This window comes from Pollachius pollachius (genome assembly GCF_949987615.1).
Source record: "Pollachius pollachius genome assembly, chromosome: 1".
NCBI classification, from domain to species: domain Eukaryota; kingdom Metazoa; phylum Chordata; class Actinopteri; order Gadiformes; family Gadidae; genus Pollachius; species Pollachius pollachius.
Genome location: NC_136934.1, coordinates 24,972,466 through 24,997,603, shown reverse-complemented (window position 1 = coordinate 24,997,603; position 25,138 = coordinate 24,972,466). Strand labels below are relative to the sequence as shown.

The 25,138-nt window shown below is 45.7% G+C and overlaps 1 protein-coding gene across 2 annotated transcripts in view; it reads left to right on the top strand.

The window, feature by feature from the left end:
- Positions 1–373: 373 nt before the first annotated feature.
- znrf3 (zinc and ring finger 3) overlaps positions 374–25,138 on the top strand; it is a 76,259-nt gene continuing 51,494 nt past the window's right edge. Inside the window, exon 1 of one of the 2 annotated variants that reach the window (XM_079749219.1) lies at positions 374–778. In XM_079749219.1, coding sequence (XP_079605345.1) covers positions 551–778 — 228 coding nt within the window. In that variant the 5' untranslated portion in view covers positions 374–550. The remainder of the gene's footprint in view (positions 779–25,138) is intronic. The other variant, XM_079749220.1, reaches the window with a different exon arrangement.

Here is a 25,138-nt window from a genome sequence, read left to right as displayed (position 1 = left end):
GAGTTGACAACTGCGTGGAAGTATGGGTGTGTTTGCGAGCTTGTGTGCATAAAGACATGAGAACACCGATATTGAGAACACTCGATATAAACGTAATAACCCGCGATAAGAGTGAAAGGTTGAGACAAAACGGCATTGGTGTGCGGTCAACCTGTCCTGAGGCACCCGGACGTCCTTAACTGAGTGCTCCCTTCAGAGGGGGAGGCAGAGGAGAGGGTCCGAGGGACTGGTGGATGGGAAGAACCCTTTGGGAGAGAGAAAAACAATCACGTGTTTGGAGATCAAAGGAGATCTGCTTTGTAGGGTGGGGGTGAGAAAGAGAGGAGAGTTAGAGAAAGAGGGAGGGAGGGAGGGAGGGAGAGAGAGTGTAATTGACGAGGCTGCAGTGGTGAATAAACGCGCTCAGGTCTCGCTGCAGCTTTTATTGCACAATTCCGGGTCCGCTGCGTGTCGTTCGCCTTTTCGACCGTTCCGAACAGACTCGATTCCTTCGATCCATCCGATCAGCCTTGGAAACTATGTTCCGATCGGCGCAGATCCAGCCGGCAAGATGATGCTGTTCCCTCTGCGCCTGGCCCTGGACCCCGACTCGGTGGTCCTGGTGATCTTCGTGGTCTCCACGTCACTCGGCTCCGTGGTCGCTAAGGACACCGCGTTTGTGGAGGTGGTTCTGTTCGAGTCGAGTCCCAATGGAGATTACACCACGTACACGACCGGGCTGCAAGGACGCTTCTCCAAGGCTGGGGCCACTATCAGCGCGGAGGGGGAGATCGTCCAAGTATGTAGAATATCATATATATATATACATATACATGTATGTATGTGTGTGTGTGTGTGTGTATCTCCCTCTCTCTCTCTCTCTCTCTCTCTCTCTCTCTCTCTCTCTCTCTCTCTCTCTCTCTCTCTCTCTCTCTCTCTCTCTCTCTCTCTCTCTCTCTCTCTATATATATATATATATATATATATATATATATATATATATATATATATATATATATATATATATATATATATATATGTATACATCTAGATATATGTGTATATGTGTGTGTATAACGACCACATTGTCTCCTCCGAATGACAAGCACCTCGCTACGTAGAGCAGCACCTCATGGAATAACCCCCCCATTCACCCCTTCGCAAAACTTTTTTCTTCAAAAGGGGCTGTGTGTGTGTGGGGCGGGGGGGTCACAAGATGGCTTCTATCTTGTGGAATTCATTCCCAGGAAACATCTCATCGCAGGGTATGGGTTGTGTGCCTCCCCGCTGCTGTGGATCGGAGTTGTTTCGCACTAACACGTCTCCTACCCGGGAATCATTCCATGGAGAGTAGAAGCACAACAAGGCTTGATCTTAAAGTGTTTAAACGTATCGCAACGTGCTCCAACGTCAGGCGTATTGTATCGTGTGCATATGTAGTTGGTATGTAGTTGAATAAGGTCGACTGGTTGTTTTGCAATTCACTTTAATTGTATTTGAATGGACTGATTCAACGGTTGCTTTATTTGGGAGAAGTGTGGATCAACACTTATATTCTTCTATCGCGTAGATTTGGAGCTTCTGACGTCACAGCCAATCCATGTACCGCGCGCTGCAGCTATTGGCTACACACACACACACACACAAACACACACACACACACACACACACACACACACATACACACAAACACACACACACACACACACACACACACACACACACACACACACACAGTTGTGTGTTGACTATACACTAGTACATGGTCGTCCCTAAACTCCCAGTCGTTGTGCATCATGTTTGTATCTGTCCTGTGAGACACTGTAATGCCTTGCTTATTACCGAACAGGCTTGTTTATAAACGTTAACAACACATTACTAGTGATCAAATGGAACCACAGGGGATATTTAGTAGAACTACATCCAATATGACCCCTAACACAAATGTCTTTCTGTGTTTACTGCATATTTCCCTTTATTTTTAAATGGAGAGAGAAGCAGAGAATATTCCCTAAGTCTTGACTTAATGAAGGGCTTGTGAGTGGAAGTGTGTGTTCTCGCTCTGTGTGTAGACGCTGAATATCTCTGAGAGAATGAAAGTAATTTGTGGTGTTCAGAAGGGAGATGTGGAGCACACAGTAAAGTGGCCCTGGTTTATACATAGCGATGGTCGTTTGACGCCACGCTAACCAGACAGAAATGCCGGACCTCAGCTTTACATCGAAACCACATCTATTTAGGTCTGCTTTCTTCGCTGACATCGCTCTGACCAGGGAGATGCAGCTTCTGTTCGGTCCAGCCGTAATGAGGGTCCATTTGTCAAGCCCAACACACCAGCAATAGTCTCTCCTCTGTGTTTTACTCAAGATTTATAAATGTGAAAACTAGAAGGAATGACAACTTTATGTCTTCAAATAGTGTAATTTAAAACCAAACACTTTTTCCTTTAATTTCTTTTCTCCCTTGAGCCTTTGTAAAGCTACGGAGCAGTAGCCTGGTTGGGAAGGAGTTGGAATAATATAGCATTTTTGAGTTGTATCAAACTCTTTCCTTCCACAATGCTACTGCCCTTCCTGTTCCTTTCTATGTTGTATTCTGAGGCTGGGCCTTCGCTGGCCTCCAGCACATCTAGCTGTATCTCACATTGAAGCTCTGCCAACAGATGCATCCATATAAATGTGTGTGTGTGTGTGTGTGTGTGTGTGTGTGTGTGTGTGTGTGTGTGTGTGTGTGTGTGTGTGTGTGTGTGTGTGTGTGTGTGTGTGTGTGTGTGTGTGTGTGTGTGTGTGTGGTTCCTTAAGTGTGATTCAATCAGTGCTCAGAGGGCTTTGTTGCTGATTTGTCTCACAGATTACACTGACCGACACCTCAACATGCACCCATCCATGTAGACGTTAATATTCTCAGTTACATATCATGCATAAATAATATAATTGTAATGGTGTGATCCAGATGCCTCGGACACCAGCCTTCCGAGTTGCACTTGTGGCATCATTTCTGGTGCACATATAGCGTTCCCGTTCATCTTTGTGATTGTGTCATGAAATTGGCTTGTCGTTGTTTATTGTTAGCTACATTAGCCACTTTAGCAAACCAGCTCAAAAACAAACAACACAACTTAACATTGTATTGCACGCACAGCAAGACTGTGCAATGCATGAATTGGTGACCGGTATAAAGTAGCAAGGTAATCAAGTGTGTAAGAGCATTTAAAATCGACATTAAAATGACCACCATGGTACAAGCAGCCATTTCTGTTGAGAGCATCAATACTGAACTCGGTATACTCTCAGAATTCCGAGGGGGCCCGACCAAAAGGGGGCGTGCCTCTGAAATGCCGCAAGAATGCTGGGAGATTTCTCCACTTGCAACTCGGAAGGCTGCTGTTTGGAGGGGGGGGGGGTTGTTGGCAGGGTTCCTGAGTAAAGTGGTAACCGCCATCACCGCTCTGCTTTTCCAGCTCTCCTCTGCTAATTCCCTAAAGCTAACACCGCTTCGGCTCAGCCCAGAGTGCACAGAAATTGGCCAAAATAAATACATTAAGTAAATTTGCCTCTGGTTAAGCTCCAAGGAGGAGCGGGACTTTGGATGTGAGTGACATGCCAAACCCTACGTTTTAACTACAACGCCTTCCTCATTGATCTAATTTGACTTTGTAATAGCAAAGCAATCAGTGTCTCCTTAGAGCAACCTGTTACTGGAAGAAATTAACCAGGGGCTAACAGCGACACACCGGGCACCCCTTCCAGTGGACCACTTGGGTGCCAAGTATCTAACCATGTGTTGTAATGGTGTCCATGGTTCCTAGTTGGTCATTGTAACTGGTCCTGGTAAAGTGGCATATATTCCCAACCTGCACATACACAACCCAAACCATAGTGCATTGTTTATGTCGGAAAACTCGTTTTAGTTTTAGTTGATTATCTCACGACAGGAAATGTCTTTAACAGTAGTGTACTTTACAGCAACGCAACAATGCCTAACATAAAGAAAGTCAACAGTATCAGTGTCTGGCCTCAGTGATATTACTGATGGACTTATGCTTTCAAGCTTTCATGCCTCTGATGGGGATGGTGAGTGCGAGGGTAGGAAGTGGTTTAGTGATCCCAGGCCAACATTGATGAGCCTAAATGTGAGAGGGCCTACCTGGGAGCTGACAGAGGGCCTACCTAGGACTTGTAGTACAGTGAGAGGGCCTACCTAGGAGCTGTAGTACAGTGAGAGGGCCTACCTAGGAGCTGTAGTACAGTGAGAGAGCCTACCTAGGACTGACAGAGGGCCTACCTTGGAGCTGTAGTACAGTGAGAGGGCCTACCTTGGAGCTGTAGTACACTGAGAGGGCCTACCTAGGAGCTGACAGAGGGCCTACCTTGGAGCTGTAGTACACTGAGAGGGCCTACCTTGGAGCTGTAGTACACTGAGAGGGCCTACCTGGGAGCTGACAGAGGGCCTACCTAGGAGCTGTAGTACAGTGAGAGGGCCTACCTAGGAGCTGTAGTACACTGAGAGGGCCTACCTAGGAGCTGTAGTACACTGAGAGGGCCTACCTAGGAGCTGACAGAGGGCCTACCTAGGAGCTGGCAGCAGTTGTGTCTGCTGGATTTAGACTATAATGAGAGCTTTAGTCGCTCAGGGATTCATCTCTCTCGCCACAGGCAGGAAACCCCAAGCGGCCGTAACGGTCCAGACGGACTGTACAGGGAGCCACTCCCAGCGCCACAGCAACAGTAGCCGTACACAAAAACGCTGGTTTAAAAGGTTAAAAGTGTGCTCGCCTACTTTTTTTCCATTTATTGGCTGTATTTTTAAACGCTATCGTCTCCTCACCGCAAACCGCTTGACTTTCAAGTTCCAGCCAAAATAATTTGAGGCTGCCTTTCTCTCCCCCCATTTTGGAATAGAACAGACTGCAGGACTGCTTTTCTCTTCTGTCTCTCCTCTCTCTCTCTGCCTCCTCTCTCTCCCTCCCCCACTGTCTGCTTCATTCAGACAGACAGCATTTGTCACGCGTCCTTTAGCACATGTGAATTGACTTCAAGGAAAAACGGCTGCTTTTTCTCCTGCTCATCGAGTACATACCGATGGATTCCATCAATGACATGCTAATGAACTAACTTCTCTCTCTCTCTCTCTCTCTCTCTGTCTCTCTCTCTCTCTGTGTCTCTCTCTCTCTTGGTCTCTCTCTCCTTTACCTTTGGGTGAGATGGCACTCAGGCTCCGGGAGACGTGCAGGTCTCAACCGAGGCCCCGTCCACACGGAGCCGAAACGGGCGAAAATGATCCGGTTTCGTTGCGGTTCAGGAATATCTCCTGAACCGCATTGCGAAACCGCATCGAGCTGTAGAAACACTGTAGTAAATATTCAAGGCGCTGGTTCTCCACAGAAAAAAGCGGAGCGCATCATGCCTGCGCGCATACAGCCTGCGCGCTTATACAAACATTCAGTCACAAGGAGATTCAACCTTTTAAATGTAGCAGAAATACTTTTTAATCTACAGTTAGTAATTAAATTCATCAAGGGGCTTCATTTAAAGCTACAAAAATAACACAAATAAGATAATAAATAAAAAATTAGACGCAACTCTGACGTTCCCCAGCTGGTTGGGGGCTAATGACGTCATCGTTTGCGTTTCAGGCGTCCACACGAATCCTAACACAAAACCGCATAAGTCCGGATAGATTTGAAACCACCACTGAGGGTGGTTTCAGAAATGTGCGGTTTCGGGCAACGGATTGGCCGGCTCCCTCTGGACGGTCGGCCGAAACGCACAAGACTTATGCGGTTCACCAAAAAATCTGCTCCGTGTGGACGGGGCCTGAGCTGCACGTCTAAGGAGGCTTTGATCTGAGCCACTCAGAAGGAGATTAGAAGTCAAATCTGTTTTCTCTTTCATTCTTTCTTTCTTTCTTTTCTCTCTTTCTTTTACTTCTCTGTTTTAATCTCTGTCTTCCCCTCCTAGCATCCAGCTCATAATTTCCTTGGTCTCTTAGCATTTTGTCAGGGCTTATAGATGAAGACCTTGTATTATCTTGGTGACATATGAATTAATATGTTAATAATGGCCCTGGCTCTGTCTTTCTTCTTTCCTATGTGATGCCCTGCACACATATTCCAATGTTGTAGTGCAAAACCTGCAACAAAGTGATGCTGGCCTGATAAAGATGCCATTGTTTTAACGGGGACGAGTAGGCTTTTATCAGAAATGCCTCCTTTGGTAAGAAGTCAATACGGTTCACCTGGATCAGGTGAAGTTTTTGTTCCACATCGTGAAAGTCCCCCAGTGTATCTGGCTTTGTCCAAATAGGATGAAAAGCACCAGCCCCCCCTTCCTCCTCCTCCCTCCAACCACGGACACACAGAGCCTGAAGACAAAGAGCAGCGGTACGGAGGGTTATGAAACACCAGCGCCGGGCCTTTGTTGTTCTACAGGAATGTGCTGAGTAAACGCCACCACGGTACATGTTTTGGCAGTTCAGGTTCTGACTTCCCGTTGGCTGAGAAGACGATAGGATGGGAGCTTAGATCCTCTCCTCTCCCCCTTCTCCCCCTTCTCCCTCTTCTCCCCATCCCTCCTTTCCTTCTCTCCCTCCTTGGACCATTGGTTATTTTCCTTCTCCTCTTTGTGTCCTGACCTAAATACGAACATATGCAAAAACATAAACCAGGAGAAATACAGATGCAACACACACAGAAACACAGACACACAGACCCACTGACACACAGACACAGACAGAGAGAGCGAGAGAGAGGGATGAGTCATTTTATCCACTTTGCAGGTTCAATTGACGTTATTTTATGTACCTCAATAAGTAATTATCACAAATGTTTGTCAAATGTAACTGGACGTTACAGTACTCCTATTTATCATCACATCTCTGTGGTTCTTATGGTCACTTTATTGGCTCTGTGCCCTCAGTCAGCCATTCTCTGATGCATCACATTAACTCTGACAGGGACTCTGTCATCACCACCACCCTGCAATTGGGTTTTGTTTCTCTTTGTTTCCTGCTTAAAGGATTCCCAAACAGCGGGCCAGGGGTCATCTTCAGTGGGGCCAGATGGGGACAGATCAGACTCCATGATGGAGCCCATACACTCCCTTATGTTTATCACCACCTGCCCCCCCACTTTAGTCCCCCTGTCATCCCCAACCCCTCCCCCCTCCCCATCCCCTCCCCACCACGGGGGCCGCTTGGTAGGGATAGTGGCCAGTACTGAGACAACGCAATATGTCTCTCTCTCTCTCTCTCTCTCTCTCTCTCTCTCTCTCTCAATTCAACTCAAAAAAGCTTTATTGGCATGAGAAATATACATTTACATTGCCAAAGCAGGTGAACAATAAAATAAACAGCATTATAAAATAAAAAGTAAAAAGGTAAGGTACATATTATAATAATAATAATAAGTATAAACAGTTAAATACAAAATATCTATACATATCAAATGTTATACTATAAAAGTACTTTAAAAAGTAAAATGTGCGATATTATAAAAATTACAAAAATTACAGTATCTTGTATAAACAGATAAATCAAACAAACACTCTAAATACACAGTATTTACATTACGGAGGATGAGTGCAATTATTGTGTGAAGAGTGAGTCCAGAGGGATGAGTCTATGGGGAGATTAAGGTCCTTCTCTCATCACAACAGGTGACGAATCTTGCTGCTTCGTTCGCACATTGTTGTATTTCTCCCAACAGGTATGGCAGTTTGTGAGCATCTGGAGTGTTTTTGAAGTCCTTGCATGCCTTCGCAATCCGTGGGAAATGTGTATTCCTGATGTATTTGTATGACTGGCAGGAAGTCAGGAAGTGCAGTTCTGTCTCTAGTTGGTTGTGTGTGCAGTGGGAGCACAGTCTGTCTTCTCTTGAGCCCAGGTCTGTCTGTGGCGTCCCTTCTCGATGGCCAGGCTGTGTTCGCTGAGTCTGTATCTGGTCAAGGATCTCCTCAGTTTTGGGTCGGTCACGGTGGTCAGGTATTTTGCCACGGTGTAGTCTCTGTTAAGGGACAAATAGCATGCCAATTTACTCTGGTTTTTGGTTGACTCTTTCCAATGTGCCAAATACTTTTCCTTTTGTCTTCTTAAAATTTAGTTTTGCTTGATGTGTTGGTTGTTGTGTATTGGACAGATTTCCAGGACAAGCTGGCTAAGGGGACACTTTTCTGGGTGTATCTCTCTGTGGGTAAGAGCCTTGTTGTGGAGTGTGTTGCTGTCGCATTCCTTAAGGTGGTTATAGCATTTTAGGGCTCTCTTCTGAATTTTAATAACGATTGGATATCGTCCTAATTCAGCTCTGCAGGCATTATTTGGTTTCAATTAGATGTTTGTCCCATTTTATAAAATCTTGGTTGGTGAGTGGGCCCCAGACTTCATAACCGTAGAGCGCAATGTGCTCTATCACTGCGTCAAATATTTTTAGCCAGATCTTAATCGGGATGTCTAGTTTGATATTTATTTTTATGGCATCTCTCTCTCTCTCTCTCCTCCCCCATAGACTGAAGTACTCTAGTCTGTGTTCTCTGGCACTTACTGGTACTGTAGTGTATGTACAATGCAGCTCCATCTCTCCTGTTTCTTATCCAGATCAAAGGACCCCCTGCATATGAATGGAACCGGCTCTGAAGTAATACAGAAGTTCAACTTACTTATATTACTAACTATTACCAATTACTGACAGCAAAGCACTTCTAGTTTACCCTACTGACTTTCCTGGCTGTAGGGTCAACTTCTAGGTTACGGCCCTTGCTGTTTACGGGCAAGGACCGTAACCTGTTTACTGTTAACATATTCTAGCATAGTTGACAGTTACTATTATACATCTAGGTGTGAGGATTGAGTCCATAAGTGTGGGTAAGTGTTTCTGCGGTGACTCGAAGGTCCTCTCCGTACTTGTACTCCCTCATTTAACTTGAATATAAGAAGGTCCAGTCGATGCTCTCTCAGCTCGATGGGAGACCGGCTCTGAAGGACCCCAGGTGAGGAGGTGGCGGAGATCCGGTCAACTATGAGGGGCGTTGTAATGCTAAGTTCTTGGTGCTAACATCAAAGGCTGTGTGAGTTTGGGGAAGGGGCCAGGCTCGCTGGTGAAAAAACAGAGAGGGAAGGAGAAGGAGGGGGAGGGAGAGTGCAGATCGGGCCCTTCAAAGGACTCTGAGTAATTCTGCCCTGATATGCTGCACAGCCAAACTGAATGATGATGTAATTTAGCCTTTGGGCTAAATGTACTCCTGTGCAAATAAAGGTGGAGGTGTCCCCTTGCTTAAACTGAGGGAGGGAGGGAAAGTGTGTGTGTGTGTGTGTGTGTGTGTGTGTGTGTGTGTGTGTGTGTGTGTGTGTGTGTGTGTGTGTGTGTGTGTGTGTGTGTGTGTGTGTGTGTGTGTGTGTGTGTGTGTGTGTGTGTGTGTGACCTGAACATGATGCTTAAAGGCTGAAGGAGTTTACTTTTTGTCCACGGTTGCATTCAGTGCCCGAGGACTTGTGCAAACCCTTACCTGGCCCCCTGAACCAGACCCTAACCCGTCCAGACTCAGGATGGCACCAGAGTACACAACAGGAGGAACAGACTTGAGTCTTGTACTTTGCAGAGTTTATCCAGGGCCTTGTGTGTGTGTTTGCTGTACTTGTTTTCAGACAAAAGCATGACCCTCAAGTCATGACCGTGGCGGCTTTTCTCAAATGCCGCCACGGTCATGATCTGATGACTCACTGACAGGTCCCTGGACGGTGGAGGACGGCCTGCTGTAGGAAAGGACCTGGCTACCATTGTTGGTGTGGCTTCAGAAGGCTGTTCACACGCCTCAGACCCTGATCTGCTTGGTCCTCCTCCTCTTTGATGTGGACCAAGAGATAAACAGCTGGCCTTTTATTTATTTGGGGTTCACAAGGAGGTCAGCCTTTAACACTGCAGCTCTGTGTAGGAGTTAACAGTCGAGGCCCACAGTCTTTCAGTTTCTTGTGTTGTTGGATGTTCATGGTTGTAAAGAACAGAGCTCCCTTTCTCTAGTGGGAGACTATCGTCCGCAAGGCCCCTCAAGTGAGTCAACATTCTCCAACATTCAGACGGGGAGCAAATTCAATGCTTGTTAGGCAGTCCTTTCCTCTGGTTCCAGGTATAAATAAAGGCTTCTGTCCCCTTGACACAAATTTAGTTTTTGTTTTTAGATTGTGTGATCACTTCTGTTGTCAGAACACCGTCATTGAGATGAAGCAGCCACCAGAGAACATAGATCCATCCGTACTAGAACCATGCAGACCGTTCACAAACTGAGGTTTGTGTCTACGTGACTTCACTGCGATGTCTGAAGATGTTCTGACTGACGTTCTGACTTCCAACGAGTCTGAATGGGTCTGACATCATTCCTTAATGTGCCGTTGAGAACTGCCCCTTTCTAGGTTTTGATTAATAGTAGCGGCTATACAACAATGAGAAGTTTTAATGGCCATCTGTGAATCACACTTCCTGCAGTCCTTTGATAATGAGTCTTCTGTTATGGTTGTTTTCTAAATGACTCCCAGGGCAGGGAGCTCAATAGTCTTTGGACACAACGTGGGATGCAATCATTTATGAATTTGAGAGCTTCTGTGGTCATACCATCTTGTAATAACTTTGGCATGCTTGAGTAACGGTTTATTCCGTTGTCTAGTGTCGGGGTCTGTGTGTGTGAGAGAGAGGGCCTTTGTAGTAGGTTCTCCTCTACTTCATTTCTCAGCGTCCTCCAGGGATCTGACCAGAGCAGAACCAGAGCGGACGCATGTTGGGAAAAACTTCCAAGATGAACTGTCTGAGAGGGTTGGGTCCAGCATTACGGGCGTCGATTGCCCTCTCATGCTCTTCTCTATGGATGTCTTAAGGGCCGCAACATGTGTCATTTTGCTATCACCATGGTGAATATGACTCTTATTTAAAGACAGAGCAGTGAAGCCAAAAGCTGTGTCTTGCCAGCTGGCATCTTGTAGCAGAGAGAACAAAAACAAGCCCATTTCTCTGTAAACCAATCTCTGGCAAGACACTTTTTTTTCCTTGCTAATTGAAAACCCTTTCTTTTATGTAAACACTTTTGGTTTAGTTTTGTTTTCATTATAGTACTAGCATGTGTCTAACTACCAGTGTTCAGCTCCAACGTGCCCGTATGGTCCAGGCGGTGTCAGAGCCCGTCTGCATCTCGGGTCGGCTCCGGGCTAGAGGCTGGCTGAGCTCCTGATGTATACATTCATCATAATTATTGTTTTGCAATAACTGGAGAAACAATCACCTAGGCAACGTCAAACCCTAGAAATGCAGTTAGTGTGCGGGTTTCCAACTTAACGTTGTGGCAAAAGGAGAAATTCTGCTTTAACTTATTACAGAATAGAAGCCATGATCCTTCACTAGACTGTATTGGTAACCCGTGAATTAAAAGCTTACATTGGCAACAGTTTTTTTCCTCTCAGCCGTTTGAGAAGACATGCGATGGATGAAGGACATATCAGAATGCTCATTGTATTATTAATATTATTTTGGGTTTCTCCTAAAAATACTAAACAGGAGGAGGGATGAGGTGGGGGAGACCACACAGGCTGGGTGGATGCTGGCTGGAATAATTACAGACAAGGTGGGCCAATGACAGGAGAGCAGTAACCTGACCTCACTTTGTTGAGCACATCCTCCTCAGAATTGGAGTGACTGCACTTCGCTGCATGGAACGCGGGTCTTTGCCATGTCACGGCGCCGCTGCCGTAGGAAAGTGGACCGGTTTCTACGGCTCTCTAAGTAGCCTGCTTAGCGTGGCCACCTTCTCAATTTTGTATCAACTCAAAGTGACACTGATGACGGTCCTAAAGGCTTTTAAGCTTGGCCAATGATATCCCCAAGTGCCCCCCCTACGCACCCCCAGTTGGCCGCTGTGTCGGGCCTAGCCCTGGAGATGCCTCTTTAACTAAGAGGATATCCGGCCGCCTGGTATTTGAAGAGCCTATGGATTCCCGAGCGCAGTGTCGGAATTGGCTGCTCTCTGATGACATTTAGCAGAGGGGACAACTGTTGGATGACAGAGCTCTGCGGCCTGGCAGCCAGTGGAGCCTCCTGGTCAACACAGGATCACAGCAGCATGGCACTGTTTCCTTAGCTTTTTGGTTTAGTAACTAAAGGGGGGCATTTGCTCAAAAAAGGTTGAGGACAACTGGTTTTGTTGCTCAAATTTCCATTTTAACTTTGTTGTAGAGAATGTGCTATAGTTGTAGGGGTTTAATATTTCCTTTCTTTCTAGGTTCAATTTTCAGCTGTTAACAAAGTTGGGTACAATATCTTGCCTCCAATTGAGACACACACACACACACAGGGCCCTATTTTAACGGTCTGAAACGCAAGTGAGAAGCGCAAAACGGAAGTAGCTTTGTGGGCGGGGCTCTGCCGCTGTTGCTATTATACTGGCGGATAAATGACTTGCGCCCGACGCAAATCTCAAAAGGGTTGCCCTGAAGTAGCCTAATTACCCGTAGGTGTGGTTTGGGCGTAACGTGAAATAAACCATCTCCCATCCCCTTTAAAGGGGAACTATGCAACTTATTGGGCTAAATTTACCTTAATATAACAGGTTAAGAGTCATTGTGATGGTTCTATAACACTTTATGGGTCGATTGGTCGCTGTTTCGACTCCCCCTAGCGCATCTTGGCAGAGAAAGGCAATATGCAAGTTTCTGCCGGCAACCCGCCGCCCGCTCTCGCCGGAGTCTTGGATCTTGCGATGTAAAAAATTGCTTTACGGCACTACAGACCCACAAACACAGAACCGGCTCGATATAAACACAAGTAGCGAAGGGATTGTTACATTCATCATAGATCAGCCAACTAAAAAGAGACAGAGAAACCTAATGTCGGAGGAAGAGAAGAAGAGAAACAGGAGACTGACCCACAGAGAGGCCAGACATGAGTAAACGTTGGGCGAGCTTCTCAGGAATAGCGTGAGCTGAAAGAAAAAGACTGCAAATCGGATGCCGAATTCCTCTTTGTATTGTTGCTTTCTTGATGTTGATAGTCTCTGTAAAAATGTGTTTGCTCGTTTTGTTGTGAGCCCTGTATGTTTCTAGCTTGCTGGGGTGTTAGTGTAGTCGCTACCGAACCGATTGGTTCCATGGTTGTTTTGCCGTTCGTCTGTCTCGTCCCCCAGTGTTTCAGTTCAACTCATGACCGTGTTAACTGGTTACCATCAGCCGAATGTGTCGCTTGTTGTCATGGCTACGGCAGCTGTTGGAAATTGGGAAAAGATTCGTAGCTGTCCTTGCGAATGCCTCTTTGATTTGTTTTCAATAAAATGTCAAAACATACCCATCTCATTCGTATTTGGAGTCTAATTGGAGGAAACTTGTCACGTAGAACCATTTTAAGCCAAAGTAAATGAAAATTGTGTGTTTTTTTAATAATAAATACGGGATTCAAACTCATACCATTTTGGCGGGAAAATATTTCAAGGTGAGATTCCATTCCATTGTGCTGTTGAGTCACAGAGACTAGATCAGCTGCAGTACTAAAAACTAGAACTAGTCTTCTTCCTAAGAGCAGGAGGCAGTCAGATCAACTTGTGACCCGACTGTCCATGTTATTATAGACAATGGTATTTGTCTCGTTTCCAAAAAGAAGAGGCCATTACATCAGTTATTTAAAACCTAATGTTGTGTTTCCCTCCACTGCTTACAACCCAGCCAAAAACACTGTTATGAGCTCTTTCGCTATCATTTCGGTCGCCTGATGGTGTAGTCTCTTGCTCTGGATCGTCTCTTAGCAAAGCAGCGAGCTCGAGAATCAATGTGACGCAAGGCAGTATCACTCTGAGACACAATGTTTATTCAGATCAACAAAGCAGATCATACAGATCGTCCAAGGGATGATAATGCCCCTGACCAGTTATTTCAGTTAAGTAGCCTATACGAGCAGAAAAGTGTCACACACGGTTAAATAAGAATACATGTATACATTGTATGAAACAATCACTCATGGGGATTCATTAATAAAACGACATGGGAATGACACATATGCACATTTTCAGATATAGAAGCAGTGATTATCCAAACACATTGATACATGATATGGCACAAATCCCAACAAACAGAGAAACACTTTTGGAACAAACGATTGATTGCATTTATATAGCACTTTTCTGAGTGGCCACTTACATTAACAGCGTTTAGCAGACGGTTTTATCCAAAGCGACTTACAATACAAGTACATTTGTCAGAAGAAAGAGAAACGAGACTACATCGCTGTCAGTAGCCTACAGTAAGGATGTTCATAGCACCTCTGAGGTGCTGCTTTCTCCAGTTTTCCTTTCCCCACAGAAACACGTTCTGTCAGGTCATCTGTTAAAAGATTTAGGGAAGTCAAGTATTGGGAAATGTTTTGGTAAGGTCGATATTGATGAAGCTTAGGAGGGTCTTTGGTACTGGACCCTCCTAAGCTAGTCTACACCAAGTCAGCCTGTCATCCTGGGGTACCCCTGGCTTCGCAGGCACAACCCCAACATCGATTGGACTACCTGTTTCGTCCGGGAGTGGGGAGAGACCTGCCAGCGGACCTGCCTCAAGACACCATCGCTGTCGCCTGCTTCTCCTGTTACTGTTCCAGCCTCAGATATCACCGGAGTTCCAGCAGTTTATCATGACCTGAAAGAGGTGTTCAACAAAGCTAAGTCTACCTCCCTGCCACCTCACCGCCCCTGTGACTGTGCCATAGACCTACTCCTGGGCACTTCGCCTCCCAAGGGACGCTTGTACTCTCTCTGCCCCTGAGAGAGAGGCCATGGAGGAGTACATACAAGGCTCCTTAGCGGCAGGGATCATCCGTCCCTCCTCTTCACCTGCTGGTGCAGGGTTTTTTTTGTGAAGAAGAAGGACAAGTCTCTGTGGCCCTATATAGACTATCGTGGACTTAATGACGTTACAGTTAAGAACCACTACCCCCTTCCACTCCTCTCCACAGCCTTTGAGCTGCCCCAGGGGGCAACAGGGTTCTCCAAGCTCGACTTCAGAAATGCTTATCATCTGGTCCGCATCCGGGAGGGAGATGAGTGGAAGACGGCCTTCAACACACCAACAGGACTTATGAAAATCTGGTGATGCCCTTTGATTTGACCAACGGCTGTCTTCCAAACTTCAACGACAACCTGCAAATCAACCTGAAATCAACGATCTGCTCCGGGATATGCTGAACAAGTTTGTTTTCGTTTACCTGGATGATATCCTGATTTTTTCTCGTAACCAGGAGAAGCATGTTACTCACGTCAGATCTGTCCTCCGCCGCCTCCTGGACAGTTCCCTGTATGTCAAGGCAGAGAAATGTGAATTTCATAAACCCTCAGTCTCCTTCCTGGGATACATCATTGCCAAAGACTGCTTGCTGATAGATCCAGCTAAGGTCTCAGCAGTGACCTCCTGGCCAGTCCCGGGGACACGCAAGCAACTGCAGCATTTCCTGGGGTTTGCCAATTTCTACCGGCGTTTCATCAAAGGTTTCAGCTCCATTGCCTCTCCCCTCTTGGCCCTCACCTCATCCAAGATATCCTTCCGCTGGACTGACGAAGCGCAAGGCACCTTCGACACCCTCAAGACTCGCTTCTCCACTGCTCCCATCCTCCAGACCCCCGAACCTGAGCGTCAGTTCATTGTGGAGGTGGACACATCCGGCGTGGGGGTGGGGGCGGTTCTGTCTCAGCGCTCCTCCTTCGACCAGAAGATCCACCCCTGCGCCTTTTTCTCTCACCGCCTAACTCCCACGGAGAGGAACTACCATGTTGGTAACAGGGAGCTTCTGGCAGTGAAACTGGCCTTGGAGGAGTGGCGCCACTGGCTAGAGGGAGCCAAGGTGCCATTCATTGTGTGGACTGATCATCGCAACCTGGAATATATTCGATCTGCCAAGAGACTGAATTCCAGACAGGCCCGCTGGTCACTGTTCTTTGACAGGTTCAACTTCACACTGTCCTATCGACCCAGGTCTCGTAACATTAAACCAGATGCACTTTCCCGGCAGTTTCCTGAGTGTCCTGATGAAATGGTTGAGCTCTCCACCATCGTCCCAGCCTCCTGTCTCGTTTGGGAGATAGAGAAGTGGGTGCGGGCTGCCACTGAGGACCAGCCTGGTCCTAGTTCCTGTCCCCCTGACCGTTTGTTTGTTCCAGCTCACCTCCGCTCCGATTTGCTCCAGTGGGGGCATGCTTCCCGGCTCACCTGCCACCCTGGCATTCAGCGGACCCGAGACTTCCTGCAGCAGCGATTCTGGTGGTCATCACTGGAGGAGGATGTCTGAGGCTATGTCAACGCCTGTCCTGTGTGCAACCAGAACAAGACCTCTCATCATCCACCAGCCGGCTTCCAGCACCCATTGCCTGTTCCTCATCGCCCATGGTCTCACACCTCCCTGGACTTTGTAACTGGCCTACCTACATCCAAAGGTCATACTGCCATCCTCACAGTTGTCGACCATTTTAGCAAGATGCTCCACTTCATTTTTCTTTCCAAGCTTCCCTCTGCCAAAGAGACAGCTGAACAGGTTCTCCAGAACATCTTTCGTCTCCATGGACTGCCCACTGACATTGTCTCTGACCGGGGGCCCCAGTTCACATCTATGTTCTGGAAGGAGTTTTGCAGCCTAGTTGGGGCCTCCGTCAGTCTGTCTTCTGGGTTCCATCCCCGGTCCAATAGGCAGACTGAGAGAATGAACCAGGACCTGGAGACCACTCTTCGCTGCTTGATCAACCACTACCCTGCTTCCTGGTCTGAACAACTGATCTGGGTAGAATATGCCCACAACATCCTCACCTGCTCTTCCACTGGACTTTCACCCTTCCAGTGCGCATATGGGTATCAGCCCCCATTATTTGCCAACCAAGAGAGGGAGGCTGCTTGCCCATCGTCACAAGCCTTTCGTTCACCGTTGCCGGCGTACCTAGGACCGGGCATGTACTGCTCTCCTCAAGTCGGTTGACCGCTACACTGCCGCCGCCAACAACCACCGCACGCCTGCTCCTGCCTACCAGGTTGGCCAGAGGGTCTGGCTCTCCACCCGTGGCCTGCCCCTAAACGTGGAGAACCGCAAGCTGGCTCCCAGGTTTGTTGGACCTTTTCCCATTGCTCGCATCATCAACCCAGAGGCGGTACGTCTTCGGCTTCCCCGGTCCATGAGGATCCACCCGACGTTCCATGTCTCCAGGATCAAGCCAGTCCAAGAGAGTCCTCTGGTTCCTCCCATGCCGCCTCCGCCTCCTCAGCTCATTGATGGCGGTCCTGTGTATGCTGTCAGGCGCCTCCTTCGCTCTCGCCACCATGGACGTGGGATTAGGCCTGTCGCAATAAGCAATAAATCAATTAATTGCACGATAAATTAAAATGAGCGATAGTTCTTTGCTGGCCGCAATAATTTCCATTCACACTTTTTTTTAAATCATTGCTTTATTGGCCTAATCTGAGAAGAAATCTATGCCATAAACAGAAATATTATAGGCCTTTGTTACGCGGGTCTTCTCAATGTCATGGAACGCTCCGTTCACTTGCATAGATAGTAGTCCAGTAACTTGTCAACCCCAGCGTCTTCGGTTGCTAAGCAATGTCAACGTCTTTGGCAGACTATTTCCCTGCTGATCAAACGAATAAATTGTAAAAAGACACACCATGTGAAGTTATTTTTTTGTTTTGGCAAGTAGCCGTGTAACAAGCGGGATAATGTATAGAACGTCGCCGGTCATTATCAAAAATAAGCCCCTTCAGGGCGAACAGGACACCGTCTGGGCTTATTTTCCCGATAATGACCGGCGTTCTATACATTATATATATTTATATATATTATATATATTTACCAAAGTAGGCCTAAGTAACAAATGTCGGGTTGAAATCGGGCTCCGGCTCATAATTACAGGGCACAACGAGTAAACCCCCTTGAGCATTTTTTGTTAAAATAGACTGAGTCCATTTTATTTATGTTTTTGGTTGTTTTGTTAATTTATTCTGGATATTTTAAATGTCTTCCAGAAGTCCAGTTCCAGTGTTCTTTAAAAATAAATGTTTATTGATCTTCGAAAGGGTGTACTTGCATTATTATGCCATTATCATTATATTAGTTGAAAAACGGCAATATTATCGCTTATCGCAATAATTTCTGGGGCAATTAATCGCCAAGAAAAAAAAAATCGTGACAGGCCTACGTGGGATGCAGTATCTTGTGGATTGGGAGGGGTACGGTCCGGAGGAGCGCACTTGGGTGCCGGCTCGGTTCATTGTGGACCCTCGACTCATTTCGGACTTTCACCGTCTGCATCCTGGCCAGCCTGCCCCGTCCTCACTTCCGCCTTCTGCGGGGCCATCTGCTGATGGACCATCTGATCCTCTTGTGAGGGGGGGCACCGATGTGGCTGCCTCTTCCTGCTCATCATCCTCTTCTGCTGTGGAGGACGTGGACTCTGCTGCCTCTGAGGAATTTTAGCCCTCCTCCGTGCCCCCTTCACCCTCCCAGCTCGGGCTGGGACGTCTGGGGCCATCCCTTGCCGGGACAACTCTCCTGCCGGGACTGGCGACAGAATACCATCTCAATGTCTGAATCTATCTCCCTGCGTATACAAGTGACGCACTTGAGCAGATACATAAATGTAAGATTGCTGTGCAAATTGTTCATGCTATCGTTATGTATTATGTTGGCCAACACTCTTACACTGATCGTTCGGTTCAACAACCAAAGATAAAACAATTGTAATCTAGGATATACCATCCCCCCATCAACTATAAAAAAGGATGGGTTTATGTTTATTGTAACACAAATACACCATTTCAAAATGTATAACCTTTATGAACAGCGAATACCTACCTCGGACATGGCTCCACGCATACGCCAGCTTCTTTGAAAACAAATGCACATGGCTAGCTAACGTAGAAGTGGATGGGGAAGGGTCGTCAATGAGTTGTTACGACAGTGTTGTAAAATATCTACTATGAAGCTGTAGGGAAAGCTGTGTAGAGAAAAGTTTGAGCGCAAACCGAGAAAACAGCGAAGAAATGGCCGATCCTGCATAGTGGGCCTTTAAGAGCCATGAGCGCATTTGAACCTGACAAGTTGATATTTTGACAGTGCGTTTGCAGTCTCCGATGAGACAGATGCATGACCACATGAATTTCAAACTTCAAATGGCTCAGTTTATGGCCAAATAATATGGCCTAATTCAGGGGGGTTTCTAGGTTTCTGAAATATCCGGGGCTTAGCCAGAGGGAAAGGGAAAATGCAATATTTTGTATGCTTTATTGCGCATGCTAAATCTTTCATAATGCTTTACGTAAATACACAAAATATGCAGTTTATTATAGCTTTAAATAGCTTTTAGACTGCTGTGCTGCTTATCCCCAGACAGCTAAAGTTCCATTCAAGTTATTTCTGAGTAAAATGAATTCAAGTGAGACAGACCTTATATATATATATCAGTGGCGGCTGGTGGTTTTTAAAGTGAGGGAGGAAGGACTGCGTGCTTGGATGCCATTGGCCTGCTTGCATTGTTGGTGTATGGTGGCATAAGAATGCAAGACTCAAGTTGTTCCAGGGTGTTTTGGTGAACTACAAAATAGTAGGGAGGGATAGTTATGTGAATAAAATTGATACAAAGCCACCAGTGGCATCACTGTAATTTGAAAGCTGGTGGGCAGCATGTCTTTGAAATGGACTACAAGGGCAGAAGGAAAGGATGCAAAGCCTATTAGTCAAATCAGGCCTACTCTTGATTTGTAAAAGTAAATAAAAAAATCTGGGCCTATTTTTGCCCTCAATGACTGAAGTTATTGGTTGTAATTTAGCTATGTTTATTTTCAGTTACAATTGTTTTAAGAAAAGACTCAAGACCAAAAGTGATGCCATTTAAAATGCATCATGCTCTGAATCATTCACCCTTTCCACAATATCAAACAGAACGGTCAGAGTAACAAACTAGTAAAAGAACAAGAACATTATTTCAAACAACCTGATCTATAGGCATGGTGCCTAGCAAGGAAGGTTGCATAGCAGCACCAACGTGCACTTGACACTTGTCGTGGCGTTTGGTTGCCCTATCAAGATTTTTCACATCAGTGAAACTATGAACAGCCCACATTGGAGATTTGCCATTATTCATTAGCAAACAGGGCCAGCAATACAGTCGATTGCTAGTAATGCTACCAGTAAGCCATGAGTACCTAGCAAACCATGTAGCTCCCACAACACTGACGTTGCCATTACTTTTGGTGATCTCGATTTTGCGAAGTGGTCTACCTTTTTCTTTGGTCGCTAACTTAGCACTGTAACTCAATGAATGGAATGCTTTGTAATTAACATGAACAATTTCCTTTGTTTCCAACGTTTCCATTGTATACTTCAGTCGCAAATGTTAGAATCTCGTTATCCTTCAGATGATTTCACCTGCTTTGCGTCTCTTAGACTGACCGGCAATGCAGGCAGCGCGGGTTTGTTATCGACAGCGTCGCCAGATTGGGCAGATTTCCCGCCCAATGATAATCTTTCCAGCCTAACGTGGTTTAAAGTTGCCCAATTGGGTGGGAAATCTGCCCAATCTGGCAACGCTGCTCACCAGCCAGGGATCCTGCTTATTGGTTCATAGCGCAGCGCGAATGGATTTTTGCGCGAATCAGACGTCTTAAGGTCACACCCACTCAGAGGAGGACTTTCCTCCTCTCTCCCATTGAAACCCATGTTATTCACCGGCCGCCAGTACTTTCGGGGAAATGAATGGGAGTCAACGGAGGCTGAGGGAGGACCTTCCTCCCTGAAGTAATTGTCAGTAGGCGACAGGGGGTGCTAATGTCCCTTTACCCAGGGAAACGAACATTATATATTCAAAGGCATTAAAGTAATCATATTTAAGAGCATTAATTCATTCCAATAGTCTGGGCAATCTACAATTTTTATTCTCAACAATGTTAGCGAGGATCTTCCTCCCTCTCCTAAATGGAGAAGCCTCCACTGATATATATATATATATATATATATATATATATATATGACTGGCGATAGGATAGGTTAATTCACTTGAGGTGGTAAACAGTCTGGTTATGTTTTTAAATCGTTTATTCTCTTGCCAGAAGGACTAGGCTACTTTTAGATGCCCCTGGAATCCCCATGTTAGTTTCTAGTGTAAAGCAAGCAAAAAAAATAAGATTCAGGGCTAATGAAATAATATCCAGGGCTTTAGCCCTGAATGAAACAGCCTAGTGACGCCACTGGCCTAACTCACACATGGAATAGCGTTTTCTTCTACAACTTCCGAAATACTGAGTCGTCATGTAAATTGCAGCAAAGAAAACTTAACACACATATGATATGCTGTCCTGTGGCTGCAACTGTGGGTCTATTTAATGACATGCGGCAATACATTAAAACACATTGTTTCTTACCAGTAGGCCTATTGTATACATAATCGTTATCGACTTGTGTTCCTAATATGCATGTGTCCCCCCGTTAATGTACATTGCCATGGACTGTATGCGTTACGTGTTTAGTTTGCGTGTGTTTCAACAGATAGAGGCACACACGCGAGCCTGCATTCATTCATTCTTTTTAACACTCACTCGCGGTAAAACAATGTTTTCTCGCGATCAAATACTCATCAATCCTAAACGTTATGGGCTTGTACACGATGTCTGTGTCAAGAAAATATGTGTTTGCTATACGGTGTTTGCAGATGCATTGATTTAAATACAACTTATTACCGCTGTATCATCTGTTCTTTCCCAAATAATTTAACCAACGTTATCATTTACCCTAAAACGAGATTTAGTTTTAGAAGGCTGGGATATAGCCTACTTTGCTCGAGTTCATCATTATTATTATTATTTTTACGCATGGCATAGCCTACTACAGTGTCCATTCATGCAGCCCCTATGGGAAAATGTTGCAGTTCCGACCTGCAATGGTAGGCTACGTCAAAATAGCAACAACAACTGCGCTATCCACTAGTGCACTTAGACCAGGTATTTGTCGGTAAGTTGCGCTACTACTTTATCGATCTGTAAGATAGCACCATGTATCCTTTGCGCTGGAACATGCCTATGCTTTTCGCCGACACGCCTCTCAGGGCGCAAGTTTGGTGGCGCAGGTTTGCTGCAGGGGAAAATCGGCTTTGCGCCGGGTGCAAACTAGCAAAGATGTATGCGTCGATGTAGAAAGTCAATTGCGCTGGATGCAAGATAGGACACACAAACACACACACACGGCAGCAGGGTCTATGTTGAAAGGGGACCCTACTCTGGGATGCATACGTCCCCTGAGGTCGCTGGTGTCAATGTGGCACCTGTCTCTCTCTCTCCACCTGTCTCCCTCTCTCTCTTTCCTTGTCAACAGTCTGGATGTATTCACACCCACTCTTGTTTTTCAAAAGAACTGTGCTGCTGCCACTGGACAGATGATGGCTTTGTGTCCCTGTTGGGTATCTTGCCTTCTTTTAGATGTTCAACCCTTTGCAAAACGTGGTGGTGGGGGGGGACCTTGTAAATGTATATTGTGCTTATATCATTAATACCTAAAAGTATCCTAATGGCTATTTAGTGCAATACACCAACATTGGTATATTATCTTTAATTAATTTTGATGCCTGTTTTTTTGTGCATCCCAAATGTCACGTGAAACACGATCCACCAAATGGTTCATTTTATGACCATTCCCTTCAGCTTATTCTTTGTACTACTCTGCAGTAGAAAGGGACATTTCCAACACTGAGAACAAAAACAACAACAAACCATGATCCTGGCTCTTCTGTATAGTCCTTACTCTAGCAGCCCTTGTTCTCAAACTAGTTTATTCCTAATATTTATATTATTCAGTGTCTTCCTTTCTCTCTCCCCCCCACACTCCCCCATTGTCTCTGTTGAATTGTTCTGCTCTACTGCCAGCAATGTGTATTTCATCGCGACTTGTGTTTCCTCTTATCTCTGATTCCTTTATCTCTGGCCAGCACACATGCCCAGAGAGACAGAGGGGGAGGGGGGAGAAATAGAAGAGAGAGGGGGAGACAGAGGGATGGAGGCTGATGGTATCTGCAGGTGGAGAATGTGCCACTGGGCTAAGGGGTCCTCAGTCATGCGAACGCCCCCGTCTGCTGAAACATGACCAATGCTCCAACTATGCAAACTGTGATAGGCTTCTACATAACCTTCGCATCTTTGATTTGAGGGCACTCCACCTCATGATGTCGCCTCACATTGTCTCCAACCTTGTGAGAAAGTATCTCTGACCAGTAGTTCAATACTGGAACAGATGGAAGCTGTGCATTCATCCACTAGGAAAATGAGAAGTGAAGACCTGGGTTTCTAATGCAGGTCTTTCTCTCTTCGTCTCAGTCTCCTTGGAGAAGTTTGACGTGGAAGTCAAAAGGGTGAGGTTGGAGAGAGATGGCTGGAGAAAGAGAGGATGAGGACGACAGCGAAAAAAAACACTAGCATGGGCACCCAAGAACACCCTAAAATGATATCACTGGTGGATATCTGGATGCTTGAAATGCCTGGGATGGCTGCTGTACACTTTTGGCTTTGTCTTGGCCGGGATGAATAGATGCTTCTGTGGCTGTGATGACAGGCCTCTGCGGGCCAGGCCCTGGCTGACTGGCCCTGGCTGGCTGGCTTGGCTGGCTGGTCGGCTGGCAGATGAGATGCGAGTGGTAGGGAGGCTTGGTCCCTCTCATAGGGGCCGCAGGCGGACGGGGGGTGCAGGTCACCCTCCTAAAAGAAAAGACACTGTTCTCTGCTTTGTTATTGTGACTGGCATGTACATGCGTGCACATGCAAGCGCACACACACAAACACACTAGCGAGGAAGCATAAGCCCACTAGGCCTGTCTCCCCCTACCTGTACATTAGACTCTTAATACAGCGATCAATAATGGTGGAAAGAACCGTTATGGTAACTAACATGTCACGCCGTCTTCAACACAATAGCTCAGGCCTTGCAGTTGGAAATTTCATTATATATATACAGTGTAAGATGTTGTTCTGTAGCCCCCAGTATATTATATTAGGTGAAACAATGAATGGGGGAATGGAGTAATCTAGGGCAACAACAACGAATCGCTAAAATCGATAAAAATCGTTTACTAAAAGCGTTGGCAACGAATTTGGTCATCGATTCGTTGAGTCGCGCGATTATTACGTCACTTGTAGGCGCGGCACTGTTTACAGCCAGCCGCCGACAGGTTGGTTCATGGATCATGCACGCCCACAGCGAGCTTTAGTGTGAGCGACCACAGCTTGTATTTTGGTCTTATCTTAACACTGGACTGTAGGCCTATAAAAAAGTGTTGTACCTTCACTGTCTTTGAGTTAAAAAACCTCAGTATCCGTCTAGTCCAACTGAAACTCTGTCAGCTGCTGCTGCTGCAGACGGTGTGCAGACGGGCTCGGAGTCGGCACCGCGTGCATAAACAGTCAAAGCAGCGGTAGTAATCACACAACCGGACGGTGTAAAAAGTCCCGTCAGTTTAAAATAGTAATCCAGTTTTTAAATCCATGTTAAAATCGGCAGGATATAGAGCTAGTTAGCTTTAAAAAAAAAAGTCGCAAACAGTGTCAAATGTGTTCCGGTCGGCTCAGTAATACGATTGATGTGTTCAAATGCAACACAAAAAAAAAAGAAATCTGAGATTTTGGCGAAAATCTGTTTTCCCAGCAATATAAAATACACAGTAAAGATGGAATTATGACCTGTTTAACGTCCTATCTTGAACTATGATCATCTTATCAGCAATTAAAGCAATAATACAAGTTATTTTTCAAGGAGTCTTGAAAATGGTATCAATATCAATATAAATTTACGATCTCCTGTCATCTGAGAGAAATTAAGATGATTTAATTTATTTTTAACCGTTAGTAGGCCTATTTACCGGTTATAGATCTTATCGGTTGACCGGTTAACCATGGACATCCCTTATATACTGTATATATATATATAAATGTATATCATACATTGCATGTTTTTTTGTTTTATTTATCCCAGATATGTTTTTTTAATTTTTTTATCATTTAATATTACTTTTAATAGTTCTGGGACGTTGGAGCAATAACCTGGTGTTTTTACACTTCAGTCTGCACTGTGAATTTGAAGTACTGTTCAGTTTTGAAATAAAGATGTGGCAATTACAAATGTTTCGTTTTTTTATCCGAATCATCGATT